This window comes from Leucoraja erinacea, chromosome 29, assembly GCF_028641065.1.
Source record: "Leucoraja erinacea ecotype New England chromosome 29, Leri_hhj_1, whole genome shotgun sequence".
NCBI classification, from domain to species: Eukaryota; Metazoa; Chordata; class Chondrichthyes; order Rajiformes; family Rajidae; genus Leucoraja; species Leucoraja erinaceus.
In genome coordinates, this window is record NC_073405.1 from 22,803,642 (window position 1) to 22,821,657 (window position 18,016).

Below are 18,016 nucleotides of genomic sequence, written 5' to 3' on the forward strand. Positions count from 1 at the left end.
TTCCCAGGAGTCAATGGAGCTATGGCGGTAGTGGCTCTTACCGGGACAGTTATGACAGTTAAGGTAGGTGCTATTAAAAATAGAAATAAACTGGCCAGGCTGGGGTTCTCACTATAGTTTTCTGTAATAATCTAGTTAACTTTATATTTTGGGCGGAAATGTAATATGGAATGCCAATTTACCTGCATGTCAATATTAGCCCAAAATAGCATGGGTTATTTAACAACGCCTGTACTGAAAGTCCTAAAAGCTCACTCCATCTCTGGGGCCAGAAAGATCTACTGATGGTAGGTTTTGTCCTTGAAGTTCTGTTGGGTCCTGGGAGGGAAGTTCTTGGTCAGTATTACATCCTTACTACCAAGTTCTATAGGTAAACTGCAGCAGTACACACTTTAGAAAATGATTGCAAAGTTTGATATCAAACATAGTGACATTGGCCTAATGCATTTTGGTTCATTGAAATCTTGTGCTAGTTTATCTTTCCACTTGTTCTGCATGTGAAACACTTTAGCTGTCATTTGGATAGCCAAAGGAGTTGGAAACTGATTGGTGTTCAATTACGTTGAACCAAAACCAAAGAAGCAGCAGTGTATTCTAATTTTATGAAATATGTGTCTTAGGTAAGTTCATTATTGGACTAAATTCATCACAACTCTTAATAACAATCTCCCTGCTGTCTTCCCATGATATGTCCCATATGCCGTTGCAATTACACTGACATGGGAATGCAAATGTTTTAATATTTGCTGTTGCATTATGCTTCAGATAATCTATATACCAATGGTGCTAAACTATGATTGTCAGTCCATGCCACTGATCTAACAGTAGGAAGAGGAAACTATGATTACTGTTGCAGTCTTTAAATTGTACCTGCTTCTTGTTCTCAGCTACACACATCGAATAAATAAATCTTCTTGACTCAAGATCGTCCTTCCTATGGCTGTATTTATAAAGATTTTCGAAGCTTCGTGGAATCGCATTGTGTACTTGTATTCTCATACCTTGTAGTATTTCAGTTTGGCCTTGTTAATCACAGCCTGACAGCTTCTGACATGAGGATGCACACTTAAGTGTTGTCTCAGTAATTTTGGAATTAAACGAGCTAACAAACAGTAGCATGCTCAGGCACTTGACAAAGCCCTCGTTAATTTGTGTTTTTAAGCAATATTGCAAGGTTTTCATTTTAGTTTAGATCAGTTTCTTTATTTTAATGTTAACATTGCTCAAACAATTTCCAGAAAGTTTAGCTATTTCTGAATTGAGTGGAGGTGACTGGAATTTTGGCGGGGAAAAATGCAAAAAAGGGTTAACAGTGTGTTCTCAGTCTATTTTTATGGTAAGCAAACTGATGTTTTATAGAAGCTGAACAAGCTGTGGTGTTTATTTCAAAATAAAGGCTCATATAGCCACTTATTCTTGTAAAAAGGTGTCATTTGAAACGTTCCTTTAGTGTAGCAAGGTAGGAAAACAACATGGGAACAGAAGATATTGCCTGCCTCTCAAACCGCCTTGATACTGCTGAAGATAAATGGTATCTTTTTTTAACGTAATTGGACATCTGTGCATCTTTCAGTAGTTTCAAGCGTTCTGTACACTGTAAACAAAGTTAATCATGTTCCAGATTCTTCAAAATTAACATATGAAGTTCTGAGCAATGTATCTTTATAAGATGGACATGTACTGGATGAGAAATATTTGGAAATGGCTTTTTGTGTTGTATGTTCAAGTGGTTTAGAGTTGACCTTTTTGTACTGGAAACAGGCTTCACGAAGCCTCATTAAAAGAAATACCTGACTTATAACGCTGATCTTCCTGTAGTTGGATTCTTGTGGGATGTGATATAGTGGAAAGAGTATAGAAAATGTTAACTCCATAGTTGGAAAAACAGTGGGAGAAAGGAAATTTTATAATTGAATGGTGCCGGGGGAGGTGTAGGGAATGACCCTGGTGTTAGCAGTGAAGTTAAGTATCACTGTTCAGTTGTCAGAGTAGAGCCATGTAGTTGATGCCCCACTTAACCTTCACAACTAAAATAAAGGATCAAATTTCCCGCTAAGTTGTCTTGCCATTACTGTATAAAGTACCATAGTGCAGCGTTAAATAATTTGGCCTGCACTAAAACCTCAACTGTCCCTTTGCAACAGTTGAAAGAATAGAAAGAAATCAGTACTGCTCATTTTCTCCCATGCTTGCCATGCATGATGTCATTACCAATTTTGTGGTGCTGCGCTCTCCATTACTTCATTTTTGGAAAAGGGTAAATTTTGAAGTGGAGGCTTTGTTTGTGCCATTGCCAAATTGGAGTAAAAAGCATATTTACGGCAGACATTTCAGAAAGAAACATCCCTTTTTTGAAATCCTTCAATCTTGTGTTCCTCAAAGGATGGTGGCTTTGCAATAATGTTGAAACTTATGATATCAAAATAGAAAATTTCCATCTTTAACTTAAATATAAAGTTATAAAACCAGTACAAGAGCTGAATGGTCTAGAACAGGATCAGTTTATGATAAACACTGGGATGAGTATTCTAATAATTCAAAGGGATTATCTGCTGGTATCATAAATTAAATTTGGGCATATCTAAATTTTGTGCAGTCATCTGTTCAGGATGGTGTTCCAAGTCCATTAAAGATCTTTATAACAATTCACAACTTCTAAGGATCTTTGCTAGCATTTGGAAAGAAATGGCCTTGGAGAACGAAGTGCTGTGCCACCTACAATGAAACCTGTGATGAAAACAGTACATGGCTAAGTGCAAATGTGGATATAGCCCTAGATTTGAGGTAACTCATTTTACTCTCATGGGCAGTTTACATTGACTCATTCAAAACAATTCTGAAATGATATGCTGACAAGATTTCATTTATTTATTGGATTAGTTCTCTAATAGAACCCAACACTTAAAATTGACCACCACAGCAAACCTTGTCATAATGCCTCATCTCTTGATCTTTTGTTCATTATGCTGCTTGCTATATTCTTCTGTAACAAAGGGAGCAATCTAAAATATTGCTCTCGTGGGGTGGGGAAATAGAATTTTATACTGTTAGATATTTCCTTAAATAGGATTTGATTTGCTAGTGACTCAGAAAACAGTTTATTGAAAAATATAATTACTATGTTAACATAATCACATCCTTGCTCTGAAAGTTTGTTTTGTCAAATTGCTGCATATGTCCAAATATAATTTCTTTTCCATATTACAGAATGAAACAGTTGACTTCGTGTGAATAATGTTGATAATGAACCAGTGACAGAATGCAAAAGCCTGTGGTGTCCCTAATACGGTATGTTTGAATTCACATTTGAACTGGTCTGCAGTTCCGTGTAGTTAGCTTGAAATGCCAATGTGTGCATGCTTGTGCTGCAGCAGGCCATTTATAGTTATTCTGAAATTTGTGTACTTGTGTAGGGACAGTTTTTGTTTTAGGTCATTGTAAAAAATGAAAGCTTGTGGTGTTAACAGTAACATTGGCAAGGATAGAAATTTGGCTGATCAATGAGAAATGGAAAGTGAGAATAAATAGGTGTTTATCAGATCGTCAAGAGGTACTGGCGTGTGGCCACATGATGCTTGCTAAATTTTCCAGCAATAAAGATAGGCAGAACAATAAGATTTGAAGAGCCTACAAAATAAATAACCTAAATAAATGGGCATGGTGCTGACAACTGATTATTGTTGGGAAAATGTAAAATTGCCCACTTAATCAGGAAAAAAAAAATTGAGGCAAATCTAAATGGGTAGACGGAGATATTTTCTGTGTACCGATACATAATTCACAATAGACTAACGTGCAGATACTACAAATGGAGAAGATTTTTTAAAATTATCTCTAGGGGGACAGGAAGGTTGTACTTCATTTTATGTAGGGCATTGGTGAAAGTCAAACCAACAGTATTGGTTTACTTGTTTAAGGACGGATGTCAATGTGTTGGGAGCAGCATCGAGGATGTTTTTTAGACTCTGAATTAAGATGAAGCCATCCATTTAACTCTTGCGGATTTGGAGTATGGATTTGACTGATGATCTGCTTGCAGAACTGCTAAATGTTCTGCTTTTTTTTCTTTCCATTGCAGAACCATTTGGCAATGGACTGGTTGTTTTTGATTATGATAACATATTTTTAACTTTAAAAATAACATTTGCTGTCATGTTGATTAATGCAGAAAAGAACCCAGGATTATGATTCTGAATAATTAATTTTTTGTACCACTAAATTAGCAATTCTGTGTCTTGCGGAAAGGAAAGGGTTTGTGGGTTTGAGAAAGGGTGCGGGGCAGTAGGATTGCTGCTAGTCCATATATATAGAGCCATCTTGGAACCATGGACTGAAAGGTTACTTCCTGTGTTCTGTGAAGACTTGGAATTATCAGGAGTCTAAATGTAGCCAGTAGCTAGCTGTTCAATCAACCTTTGTTTGGTTTGAACTTACCAAATGATTATGTTTTTTTTTTCAACAATTCCTATGCCCTGGCCCGTGTTCTACCTCCATCCACAATAGTAAAATTCACTACCCTTTGTGATTTTTGCATTTGGTGCTCCTCTTAGCGTGTGACTTGGGATGAGATAAGATTATGAAATGCAAACATTTTTCATTTTGTTTTGTACTTTGTTCATTTGCAGCTTAATACGAAAGGGGCAAGCAATTTCTGAAATCCAAAAGTTTGATGTGTGCAATGCTGAGGAGATATAAAGGAAAATATCTTAGAAATTGCAAGAAGAAAATACGTAAACATTGTGCGCAGTCTGGAATGTAATGAATTGCCCTTGTTTTATCCACCGGCGAAGTAAGCAAGAAAGAAATTGTGAATTTGCGGAGAATAGTGAGTAAGCATTTCCCATACTTTGTTTTCCAATATATTACTTTTCACCTGTACATCTTTTCAAAATAAGTATTTCTATACCTATAACCTAAATAACAAATGTAAAAAAAACAAAATGCTGAAGTAACTCAGCAGGTCAGGCAACTTCTCTGGATAACATCAATAGGTGATGTTTTGAGTCTGGACCCTTCTTCAGGCTGATTGTGGTGAGGGGTGGGAGGGGGGGGGGGGGGGGGGGGGGGGGGGGGTGGAAGAAAGCTGTGAGCGAGGTGAAGCCAGGCTAAGTGTGGTAAGTAGTAGGTAAGCCTGTGTCCACCTGTTACCTGCCACGCTTTGTCCTACCCCTCGCGTCAGCTTTCTAACCCCCCCCGTCCCCAACCTCTATACAATCAGTCAGAAGAAGAGTCCCAACCTAAAATGTCACCTATCCATGTTGTCCAGGGATGTTACCTGGCCCACTGAGTTACTCAAGCACTTTGTGTCTTTTTTAAACCAGCATCTGCAATCCCTTGTTTCAACATTTGTATAAAAATTATTTTAATTTGGCACATATATATCTGACAGAATATCAGCAAACTAGAACTTGCATACTGCATAAAATGACAATATAATTAGCATGAAGTCATATGCAGAAGAATTTTCATTATTTTATGTAAAGTGAGTTTTTTGTTTTATCCTTTATTTTTATATCTAAAATTAAACATATGTGTTTGATCAGAGCTAATTTCAACTGGCCAGAAATGTGAAAAAGCAGGTTTCCAGCTAAGGGACTGTTCTAAAGCAGTCTTCTATTTTGCTTTTTTACCTGCCTTATCCACACAAATAAAAAAACTTTTATTAATGTATTTATTTTTGTGGAAACTTTTTATTTCATACATTGAATTGAATACAAATTTGTAATGGAGATATAAGCAAAAAAAATCATTTATCAGATGTCTTTTAATTGTAGAAGTACTTTTTCAATGTTGAATGTTTGTATTTTACAGGGAGATTCTGCTAGGCCTCTGAATTGTAAATAAATTAAGGTTGCCGGATAACTTTGGAGAGATTGCGACGGTCAGGCAACTGAAGTTAACGCAAGGATTTCCAGCTATATAAGTTGAATCGAGAAGATTCAGTCAAAACTTTGAGTTTGGAGGCAGAGGGGGGAGAGAATTGTGTGATTCTCTGCATGTTACTGAATGCTGTAAGATGCAGCTGCATGTGTTAATAATGGGAAATGTTTTGGGTTTTTGCAATTTATTCATATTGTTCATCCTCTTAACTTGGTGACTTTAACTGAATCAATAAATTAACTATTCCTTTGGATCAGTGAATTATGTCTTGGATTTTGAACTAGAGCCAATTTGCTCAATGCAAGATGAGTAGTGACACTTTATAGTCTTGCTAATCTGCTTTGATAGATTTGCCAGCCAGCTTTGTGAATGGACTTACAGAGCTGCCAAGTAGTACTGATTTTCCGTATTTTGTACAGAAACGCGGTAAGAATACTGATGTATGATTTTGCGTTGTTAAATGCGGATTTAAAAAAAAATCCGACCATAGATAATGGTAACAACGAGTCACCGCTGTACTGGCCGAGGTGCAGCTGGCAGGTTGGAAATACCGAGATCGGCCCGACTTCCTGTTTCATTAACATACCACTCGCCAATGGAAAAGTAATAACCCAGTGAAATGGACATGTTCTTGCTGCTTAAAAAGTGCAAGGAGATAAAACGTCATACTGTGCCTCTAAAAATTATAGCAGATTAAATCTATTAGTTTGAATTTCAAGATCTGGATGATTATTTTTGTAAACGTTGATCTACCACGGTGCTTGGGGTTAAGAGGCTGAAATCTCTTATCTCATTCTTTCTCGCGCTCTCTCTCGCTGTATCTTTCTCTTTTGCTCTCCCTCCCACTCCCCATCTCTCATGCCCTCTCTCACTTCAGCAATCCCGGAATCATTTGCATTTTGCAAAGACAGCTGTATCTGCAGTTCCTTCCTATAGAAGAAGAACCTGGCCTCTCCCTCTTCCATCTTGCAGAGACTGAGCCACGCCCACACTTCTGGGTATTATAGTCTCTGCCACCAGAAGAGGCGTGGCCTTCATGGCGTGATTGACAGGAGAGAGAATCTAAATATTTTTTAAACACTAATAACTTATTTTTAACTGATGGGAAAAATCCTCGGCACCTGATGAACGGAGGGGGATTCTGAGTAAGATGGCCAAAAATCACAGCTGTACGTGGTAGCGTTTTTTCTAAAATCAATATAAAGCGCAAACAGGAAGTGGTCAAGATTAGACTTAATTATATAGAAGGCAAGGCAACTTTAATTAGGCAACAAAGCTTTAGCATTTCCAAACCAAAGGCAACATAGCGTTAACTTTTCCAAACCAAAGGCAACACAGCTTTAGCATTTCCAAACTATATTTTCAAACCACATTAAGGGCACAGACAGGTCAGTAAAACCAAAGATCTTATAGCAGAGCAAGATGGCCTACTCCTACGCTAAACACGTAGTATGGTCATGGACGGGTTCATGGGTGATTATGACCCATTTTAGCAACCAGCCTCTGCCATCTTGCTTCCGGTCAAAGATCGGATCTTTGCTTCCACTCCCGTATCTTCGCAAGTCTTTGACTTGGGCGGGGAGAGGGGTGTGCGGGGCAGCGGGGAGAGGGAGGTGCGCGGCGCGGGGAGAGGGGGTGCGCGGCCCGGGGCAGCGGGGAGAAGGTCCGGGGCAGTGTGGAGAGAGGGTGTGCGGCCCGGGGCAGCGGGGAGAGAGGAGGGAGTAGTGCAAGTGGGGTAGTGGTGGTGCAGTAGGGCCGGGGGAGGGAGAGAGCAAAGATCTTATAGCGAAGCTCCGCTATAAGATCTTTGGGAGAGAGGTGGGGTACGGGCCGGGGTATGGAGAGCATAGGGAGAGATGTGGGGTTGGGGGCTGGTGGGTTAAGGGACTACAGCATAGATGTGGGGGGGGGGGGGGAGGGGTTGGGTGGGATAGGGCCTAGTGTGTGTGAAGTTGCGGGGAGGTTTACAATGTTTATTATTTAATGTCCCTTGTCAAGTCTGAAATAAAGTTCATCATTGGATATAAAAATCAAGAAATATAATTGTGTGTGTTATATGATTATATACATATATATCACATTCATGTATGTGCGTTTATAAACATTTTATTCTTTAACAAGAATTAACAGAAGTATGAACGGACAGATTTATGAATTAAACCCTATATCACACACAAAAACTCTTCCCCCGCAAAGTTGATTACACTGGGAGTCGGGTCGGGTAGGTTCCGGTTACTACAAAATCAACTCAAACACAGCTTATGAGCCATTTAAAAAGAAATGATTTAAAAAACATTAAAAAAGACAATTACCAGAGTCAAATTTTATTCTTGACAAGAATTAACAGAATTATGAATCTAACCCTATATCACACACACTAACTGTTCCCCCGCAATGTTGATTACACTGCGAGTCGGGTCGGGTCAGGTAGGCTCCGGTTACTAAAATGGGCGGGGAAAAATGCCCAGGATCCCCTCCGTCGCGTATTGCGCGTCAGCCCATTGCAATTCGCAGGAGTAGCCCATCTTGCTCCGCTATAGGGTCTTTGAGTAAAACCACTCAGTTTAGTAGACATGTGTTCAGTGTTATTCACAGCTCGGACTGAGACGTGACCCTCTCGCTCCCCCCATCTTTCAGAGACTGACTGAGGCACTCAACACTTCCGGGTTTTATAGTCTCTCCGGAAGGGGCGTGGCCTTCAGGAGAGAGAATCTCAACATTTTTTAAACACTAATAACTCTTATTTTTCATCGATGGGAAAAATCCTCTTGTCCTGCGCAGCGGATGGGGACTATAAGATGGCCAAAAATCACAGCCGTAAGTGGCAGCGTTTTTTCTAAAATCAATATACAGAACAACAGAAAGTGGTCAAGATCAGACTTTTAGTCATATAGATAGATAATGAGTTAGAATTCAGGGGGAAGTAAAGGAGCATACTGATTCCACCCATATCCTGTCTTGGCAACCAACACTCATGGAATGAAGGAGGCTGCAGAAACTGGTAGACATTGCCTGGTTCATCACAGATATTGACCTCTCCATTATCAAAGGGATCTATCAGGGGTGTTGCCTTGAAAAGGCATCCAATATCATCTAAGCCCACACCACCCTGGCCACGCTCTCATTTTGTTCTTACCATGAACATCACTTCAACAGCTTCTTCCCAGCAACCATACGGCTCTTGAACAGTGCACAACTCTAACCACAGCAACTGTGAACTTAATTTTTGGTTTTGACTGTCTTTAGTTGCACTACAGATTTTGATTTTTGCACTATTATGGTAACCTAGTATTACGGTTATTAATATATTGATTTTTAAAAATTATAATCTTTGTGTATTGCTTTTTGGACCTGTTGAGCTGCAGCAACTAAGGATTCCATTCATTGTTGAGACATATGACAATTGAACACTCTTGACTCTTTTGATGAAAATGCCCAACATGTCCCAAGGGTCTCGACCTGAAACGTCACCCATTTACTCCAGCTTTTTGTGTCTATGGTTTAAACCAGCATCTGCAGTTCCTTCATACACAAGCCTTGCCAAGAGTCTCCTTACTATAGCCCTGGAAGTCTTCATGGTTGTTGATTTTGCTATTGATTTACCATGTAGCATAGTACCCCTTTCACCAGAAGAGGGAGATCAAGGACTAAAGGGCATAGGTTTAAGGTGAGGGGGGAAATATTTAATATGAACCTGAGAGACAGAGTGTGGTGAGTATATGGAAAATGCTGCCACAGAGGAAGTAGTTGAGGCAGGTACATTAACAATGTTTTAAAAGACATTTGGATAGGTACATGGATTGGAAACGTTTAGAGAGATATGGACCAGGCATCAGCAAATGCACCTAGCTTGGATGGGACGTCTTGGTCAGCATGAACAATTTGGGCCGAAGGGCAGTGCTGTATGTCTTTTTTCTGTACTATATGTCTTTATTACTCTACAATACAGTACAATACAATTTTTTTAATTGTTATTTGAACCTCAAAAGAAGTTCAAATGAAATTTGGTTTCTGCAGTCATACAACAAGAAAAGAACCAAGACACACAGCCAACACAATTTACACAAACATCCATCACAGTGAATCTCCTTCTCACTGTGATGGAAGGCAAAGTCTTGTCTCTCCCCTCTTAAAGCCCCCGGCGGGCGCTGGGAAGTCCTTCGGCCGTTAAGGCCGCGCCGGGCGATGTAAGGCCCCGCTCCAGATCTTAATGTTGGAGCCCCAGGTGGGCAATGGCACGTCCCGCGGCCGTTAAAGCGGGTGATGCAAGGCCACGCTACAGTTCATTTTCAACCCCGCAACTCGGTCGGGAGAAGTTGCCGTTGCGGGAGCTCCGAAAAGCGGTCTCCCACCAGGGACCCACGAGCTCCCGATGTCACCGTGCACCGGACCTGTGGCTGGAGCCTCCGAGTTCCAGAGCCGGGTCACAGCCGAGCGCCACCGCAGCTCTCCACGCTCCGAAGCCGGCCAGCCACACGATGGTAAGTCCGCAGCTCCGTCGGCTCCGCGACTGGAGCCCCCAGGTCGTTCCGGTTGGAGGCTGCTCCACGGTGCTAGGCCCCAACTACAATGGAGACCCGACAGGGAAAAGGTACAGGGAAGAGATTTAAAAGTTTCCCCCACTCCCCACATATACACAGCTACAAACAATATAAAATCCACAACAAAACTCTACATTCAACGGGACAAAAACAAATTTTATAAAGACAGACGGACTGCAGAGGCCGCTGCAACGTCAGTCGTGCCACGTAGATGATGCCTACTAGTTGAAGGATTCCAGATTTTGGATGGACAAGAGAAAAAAAAACCCATCCAGAGATGGAGCGAGCAGTACATATTGAGTGGTCAGAAGTTCCATATTATCCCAGATCCTGTCCCCCTCCCCTATAAACTGATATAGGAACATCTTACTTCCTCTATTAATGGACTACAAACAAAGCAAGAAATGTTCTAATTTCAGCAGTGCATGAAAAAATTCAAAGTCAAGTGAGTGAGGTACCTCAAGGGTTTGTCAAGATTCTAATATTGTTTTGTTGAAATAGTTCTCAAGAAAGTAGTTGGGTTGAACTGTGGATAAATTAAGAGACCGTGCCTCTTTTTACTACTGTTAGAATTGGGCTAATTTTGTTTTATTTCAATGGTTTTGAAATCAAGTAGCAGTACCTGACTTCTCCACTAGCCAGCACCAAATGACCACATTGTAAACAGGAAAATGTGAAAGCAATGTCTGCCCGGACCAATTAATAGAAAGATGGCAGCAAAGATTAGTTATTTCACAAAGGGGTTCATGATCTGAAAATATGTCTTTCTGCTTAAATAGGTTTTGCAAATATGCCAAATTTATCCACACAAAAAGATGTATGCATAAAGTCATCTTGCAAAATAATGAAAGGCATAGAGTGGATGTGGAAAGGGTGTTTTGGAGGCCAAGTCAGTGGATATTTTTAAGGCAGGGATAGACAAATTCTTGATTTTTAAGGCAGAGATAGACAAATTCTCTGTGCATCTACCTGACCTTTTCCTGTCATGATTTTATACACCTCTATAAGATCACCCCTAAGTGATAGGAGCAGAATTAGGCCGTTCGGCCCATCAAGTCTATTCCGCCATTCAATTATGGCTGATCTATCTCTCCTTCCTAACCCAATTCTCCTGCCTTGTCCCCATAACCCCTGACACCCATCTCATGATCCTATACACCTCTATAAGATCAAGTGGAATATGAGATGTTGTTCCTCCAATTTGTGTTTAACATAGAAACATAGAAATTAGGTGCAGGAGTAGGCCATTCGGCCCTTCGAGCCTGCACCAGCACCTCCATTCAATATGATCATGGCTGATCATCCAACTCAGTATCCCGTACCTGCCTTCCCTCCATACCCTCTGATCCCCTTGGCCACAGGGGCCACATCTAACTCCCTCTTAAATATAGCCAATGAACTGGCCTCGACTATCCTCTGTGGCAGAGAGTTCCAGAGATTCACCACTCTCTGTGTGAAAAAAGTTCTTCTCATCTCGATTTTAAAGGATTTCCCCCTTATCCTTAAGCTGTGACCCCATGTCCTGGACTTCCCCAACATCGGGACCAATCTTCCTGCATCTACCCTGTCCAACCCCTTAAGAATTTTGTAAGTTTCTATAAGATCCCCCCTCAATCTTCTAAATTCTAGCGAGTACAAGCCGAGTCTATCCAGTCTTTATTCATAAGACAGTCCTGACACCCCAGGAATCAGTCTGGTGAACCGTCTCTGCACTCCCTCTATGGCAATAATGTCCTTCCTCAGATTTGGAGACCAAAACTCTTCCTCACTCTGACAATGGAGGAGACCTAAGACAGAAAGGTCAGTTTGGGAATGGGAAGGAGAATTAGTGTTTAGCAACCCGGGAGATCAGGTAGGTCCAGGCGGATTGAGCGAAGATGTTCAGCGAAACAATCGCCCAGTCTACGTTTGGTCTTAGAAACATAGAAACATAGAAATTAGGTGTAGGAGTAGGCCATTCGGCCCTTCGAGCCTGCACCGCCATTCAATATGATCATGGCTGATCATCCAACTCAGTACCCCGTACCTGCCTTCTCTCCATACCCTCTGATCCCCTTGGCCACAAGGGCCACATCTAACTCCCTCTTAAATATAGCCAATGAACTGGCCTCAACTACCCTCTGTGGCAGAGAGTTCCAGAGATTCACCACTTGGTCTTGGCGATGAATAAGAGCCCACATCAAAAAAAAGGATAGTGGAATTTTGGCGATTAATAGAATCAAGAGAAAGGAAATTTGTGGATATAAGTGGTGCTGAGGTAAAATTTCACCCATGATCTTATTAAATTGCAAAACAATCACCAGGGGCCAACTTGGCTATGCCTGCTTCTATTCCTCATGTTTTTAATCTCACGACCCAGAGCTTTGCAACCAATGTGCAGGAAGGAACTGCAGATGCTGGTTTAAACCGAAGATAGGGAAATCGTGCTTGACTAATCTTCTGGAATTTTTTAAGGATGTGACAAGTAAAATGGATGAAGGGGTGCCAGTGGATGTAGTGTATCTAGACTTTCAGAAAGCCTTTGATAAGGTCCCGCACGGTAGACTGGTGACTAAAATTAGAGCACATGGTATTGGGGGTAGGGTGTTGACATGGATAGAAAGTTGGTTGGCAGACTGGAAGCAAAGAGTAGGAGTGAACGGGTCCTTTTCAGAATGGCAGGCAGTGGCGAGTGGAGTGCCGCAAGGCTTGGTGTTGGGGCCGCAACTGTTTACCATATATATTAATGATTTAGAAGAGGGAATTAGGAGCAACACTAGCAAGTTTGCGGATGACACAAAGCTGGGTGGCAGTGTGAACTGTGAAGGGGATGTTAGGAGGTTGCAGGGTGACCTGGACAGGTTAAGTGAGTGGGCAGATGCGTGGCAGATGCAGTATAATATAGATAAATGTGAGGTTATCCACTTTGGCGGCAAAAACAAGGGGGCAGATTATTATCTTAGCGAGGTTAGTTTAGGGAAGGGGGAGGTACAGCGAGACCTGGGTGTCCTTGTACACCGGTCACTGAAAGTTGGCGTGCAGGTACAGCAGACAGTGAAGAAAGCTAATGGAATGTTAGCCTTCATAACAAGAGGATTTCAGTATAGGAGTCGAGACGTTCTTCTGCAGTTGTATAGGGCTCTGGTGAGACCACATCTGGAGTATTGTGTACAGTTTTTGTCTCCTAATTTGAGGAAGGACATCCATTGAAGGCACGACTCACCGGCCCGGACTGGATGGACGAGTTGCCGTGGGTCATGCTGGGCATCCGGACCGCTCCCAAAGAGGACTTGGCCTCATCATCGGTGGAGCTGGTGTACGGGTCAACACTCACAGTGCCCGGGGAGTTCGTGCCGTCGGCGCCGGAGCAGCAGGAAACGCCCTCCTCCACCCTTCAACGCCTTCGCGAGCGAGTTGGCAGGCTCGCACCCGTCCCAACGTCCCGCCATGGGACATTTCGCCCACACGTGCCAATGGCCCTCAGGGACTGCCCATACGTCTTCCTGCGCCGTGATGCCCACCGGACGCCACTCCAGAGGCCGTACGAGGGCCCATTCCGGGTGCTGGAACACGGGCAGTCGACTTTTGTCCTGGACATGGGGGGCCGGCCGTAGGCCGTGTCGATTGACCGTTTAAAGCCGGCGCACCTGGACATTGACCAGCCGGTGCTGGTTGCTCAACCTCGGCCCCGAGGGCGCCCCACCTCACGACTCCCTCCACCTGTCATTCCACCTGTCCTCCCGCCGGTCCCTCGACCTGTCCCTCCACCTACGCCCCCGCAAGCCCCGGGATCTGCTGACTTCCGCACGCGGGCCGGCCGGGTCGTGCGCCCGCCGGTGCGTTTTGTGCCTCTGGTTCTGGGGGGGGGGGGGGGGGGGGGGGGGGGGGGGGGGGGGTCCTGTGGCGGCTCCTAAGGGTCATGCCATTATACTGCCGAACCCCTCGGCACAGGAGTGGCGCAGTCCGGAGGCGGTCCTTAGCCGAAGGGTATAAAAGGCAGGGTTTGGGTGCCATCTTTTGCTGGTTTCGTCTTCCCCTGAACCGGGAGGAATTAAAGTAAAGTGCTTCTCAAACTTCGGACTACTTGCCTCATTTTGAGACCCACGCACTACAAGGTGATGTTTCAGGTCCAGACCATCTCAACCCGAAACATCATCTATTCCTTTTCTCCAGAGATGCTGCCTGACCCGCTGCGTCACGCCAGCTTTTTGTGTCTATTTTTGCAACCAATGATGTATTATTGAAGTGCTGTCCAGTGCTGGAATGCAGGGAATTGCTCAAGGCAGCTGATCCATTTATCGGGATTCATTTATAAATAAATAGCAACAAGTGGAGGGGCTGCTCTGCGTATTGTGCGAGCGTGCAGTAGGTCACAGAAGGACACTGGCTGTGCCCCGAGTAGGATCACTGAATTCTCAATGATTTGCGGAGTCCAACAGCATTTTAAGACCTTTATTCAAGCACAACAATTATACGTCATCAGAGCAAAGCATTAAAATATCTGCAGACAACTAAAAAACTGAACGTATCACAATTAACAAAACAAAGAATTGTAACTGTAACTAATGGACTAAAGACTGAACACGATGAGAGGGAAATGACGCTGATCTCACAGAGCTTTTACACAGAATATAGACACAAAATGCTGGGTAGCTCGGCGGGACAGGCAGATGTTTCGGGTTAAGGCCCTTCTTCAGACTGAGAGTCAGGGGAGAGGGAGACTAGAGATATGGAAGGGTAAAGTGTGAAAATGACAGATCAAAGCAGATGCTGTGCAAGGAAATGTCGAATGGTTCATTGTTAGCTGAGGGGAAGGTGGCAAGAAGCATACAATCAGTAAAATTAATCAGGAGGACAGTGAAACTAGTTGGTGAACTCGGGTGGGGGAGGGATGGAGGGAGAGGGAAAGCAAGGGTTACTTGAAGTTAGAGAAATCAATATTCAACCCACTGGGTTACAACTGCCCAAGCCAAATATGACCTGCTGTTCTTCCAATTTTACACAGAATACACTGCTGAAAAATAAGCTTCCTTATCTATATACAGTGACTGATGCCCTTCGAATACAGCTTTTTGTACAGCTGAGGAAAAAAATGTTCACCCAGAGAGTTGTGAATCATTGGAATTCTCTACCACAGAAGGCAGTGGAGGCCAATTTACTGGATGTATTCAAGAGAGAGTTAAAGAGAGTTAGCTCTTAGGGCTAACTGAATCAAGAGATATGGGGAAAAAGCAGGAACAGGACACTGATTCTGGATGATCAACCATGATCATAATGAATGGCGGTTCTGGTTCGAAGGGCTGAATGGCCTACTCCTGCACCTACTTGCCAATACAGTTATCGAGGATGAAAGCCACAGGAGTTACATTGCTGTGCAGCCAGCTGACACCTTCACAGAGACACAGGTTTGCAGCCCCCGGTCTTATCAGAAACAGCGACCCTGGAAGTCTCAAACCTGTGGTATGCAAACCCCCACACCCTACGAAAGATTCCATCGCCTGACCTGCTGGTCCATCAATGCCCACCAAGGTCAATGACTAAACAGAAATACCGGAAAGTTAAAAATGCTTCAGGAAAGGGTGTTGGCGTCTGAATGCTTCTCATCTGCGGTTTAACTGATTAAGAGTATCTGGTTTTGACTGCCAACAGGTTAATCCAGAGAAGGCAGGTGGGAGCATGGGGCATGGCGGAAAAGATTGCTTATCAGTTAATGAACACGTTTTGTGCGTCACCACTCCAAAATTGCCACAGAGGGTCTCTTTGATCTAGATTATTCGTTAATGTATCATCCTTGAGTTTGTGCCAAAATCGACATTTACCAGAAGAAAACTAACCTTTTTGTCGTATTTATGATGTCAGAAGAATTAGCGAGGCTTTGCAGAGGTGTTTAGATTAGATTAGATTAGATTAGATTCGTTTATTGTCATTCAGACCTTTCGGTCTGAACGAAATTCTGTTTCCCTGCAGTCATACATATAATTTTAAAAAAAATGACAAAACACATAGTCAACACAAATTTAACATCCACCACAGTGAGTTCACCAAACACCTCCTCACTGTGGTGGAAGGCAAAATCTTAAAGTCTCTGGCTCTTCCCTCTTTGTTCTCCCTCTGCGCCGAGGCGATGGTTCAAACTCCGCGGGTGGTCGCTGCCTCGCCACAGCTCAGAGGCCGAGTCAGGTTCTCCGCTGCTGCTGCCGCTGCTGCCGCCGCCTCTACAGCTTCGGTGCCGAGTCCGGTCTCCGCTGCTGCCGCTGCTGCCGCCACAGCTCCAGGGCCTTCGGTGCCGAGTCAGGTCTCCGCCGCTGCTGCCGCCGCTACAGCTCCGTTGCCGCCAGCTCCGCCATTAGGCCTCGGCGCAGACGGAGACGGGGGATACGACCGAAGAAAAAGTCGCATCCCCCGAAGGAAGAGGCCAAAGCATGTTTCTCCCACCCCACCCACATACATACACAACTTAATAAAACAAAATTAACTAAAACATGGCAAAGAACAAAACGAAAGAAAAAAAAACAGACGGACTGCAGGTGGGCCGCAGCTGTTAAGCCAGCGCCGCCATCTTGAATTGTTGCTTTATGTCGCCAGAGATACGGGTTCATCCTGACCTCGGGTGCTGTCTGTGTGGTGTTTGCATGCTCTCCCTGTGACGCTGTTGCTCTGGTTTCCTCCAACGTCCCAGAGACGTGGAGGTTTGTAGGTTAATTGACCTCTGTAAAAAACTTGCTCCTAGTGTGTAGGGATAAGATGTGAAAGTGGGATACATTGGTTCAGTATAAATGGGTGATGGATGGTCGGTGTGGACTTGATGGGCCGAAGGACCTGTTTCCTTCTTGTATCTCTAAACTAAACTCCATGCGATCTCATATTTATTTCTCTGCGCCTGAATGGTGTTTTTCTATGATGTGATATTCCAATAATCTTTATTAGTAATCTTTAATCTTGCATCCCTGTTAGCCACAGCCAACCCTGCCTGGGTACCGATAGGCATTTTGGACTTCCTTAAAAGCATGTAAAGACATTAGGACAGTTACATAGGTAGGAAAGGTTGAGAGGGATATGGACCAAACATGAGCAACTCGGAGTTGCTTGGATGGAGCATTTTGATCAGCATGGATAAGTTGGGCCGAAGGGCCTGTTTCCATGCTGTGTGATTCTATGAATCTATGTGAGAATTATTTTTATTCCGTCTATCAAGTTAGGCTGTGGGTCATTAAATTTCCTATTAAAGTGACTGGAAGATGCCTTGCAGGACTGTCCCCCAGCCTGGAACAGCCCCAGTCCCACTATGGTGGTGACCCCCACTCTGCACACTGGCAGTCAGTGGGGTTCAGTAAAGGGAGAAACCCACAAGAACTGCCCTCACCCATTAATTAGGCTGGTTCAGGAGCAGGACCTCTGCGACAGTGTCATTAAAAAAACACTCACTATTATATTCATCATATTATTTTTACATAATATAATTATACTTAATTATATATGATTACAGTCATATTTACGTCATATATATAGGTATGATATATATACACTTACTTTCCCGATCTAATTTTCTAATTAGTTTAATTAATTAATGTGCAACCTTTGGCAATGACGAGTTATGACATCCTTCTCAATTATAT

The 18,016-nt window shown here is 43.1% G+C and overlaps 1 protein-coding gene across 9 annotated transcripts in view; it reads left to right on the forward strand.

Moving 5' to 3' along the window:
* LOC129711315 (cold-inducible RNA-binding protein-like) overlaps positions 1–6,133 on the forward strand; it is a 22,261-nt gene extending 16,128 nt beyond the window's left edge. For 3 of the 9 annotated variants that reach the window (XM_055658891.1, XM_055658890.1, XM_055658889.1), the window contains 2 exons: positions 8–63; positions 888–1,801. In XM_055658891.1, coding sequence (XP_055514866.1) covers positions 8–62 — 55 coding nt within the window. In that variant the 3' untranslated portion in view covers position 63; positions 888–1,801. Of the gene's footprint in view, positions 1–7; positions 64–887; positions 1,802–2,660; positions 2,785–3,207; positions 3,289–4,625; positions 4,830–5,811 lie in introns of those variants that run through there. The other 6 variants (XR_008725816.1, XR_008725814.1, XR_008725813.1 and 3 more) reach the window with 6 other exon arrangements.
* The last annotated feature ends 11,883 nt before the right edge of the window (positions 6,134–18,016 follow it).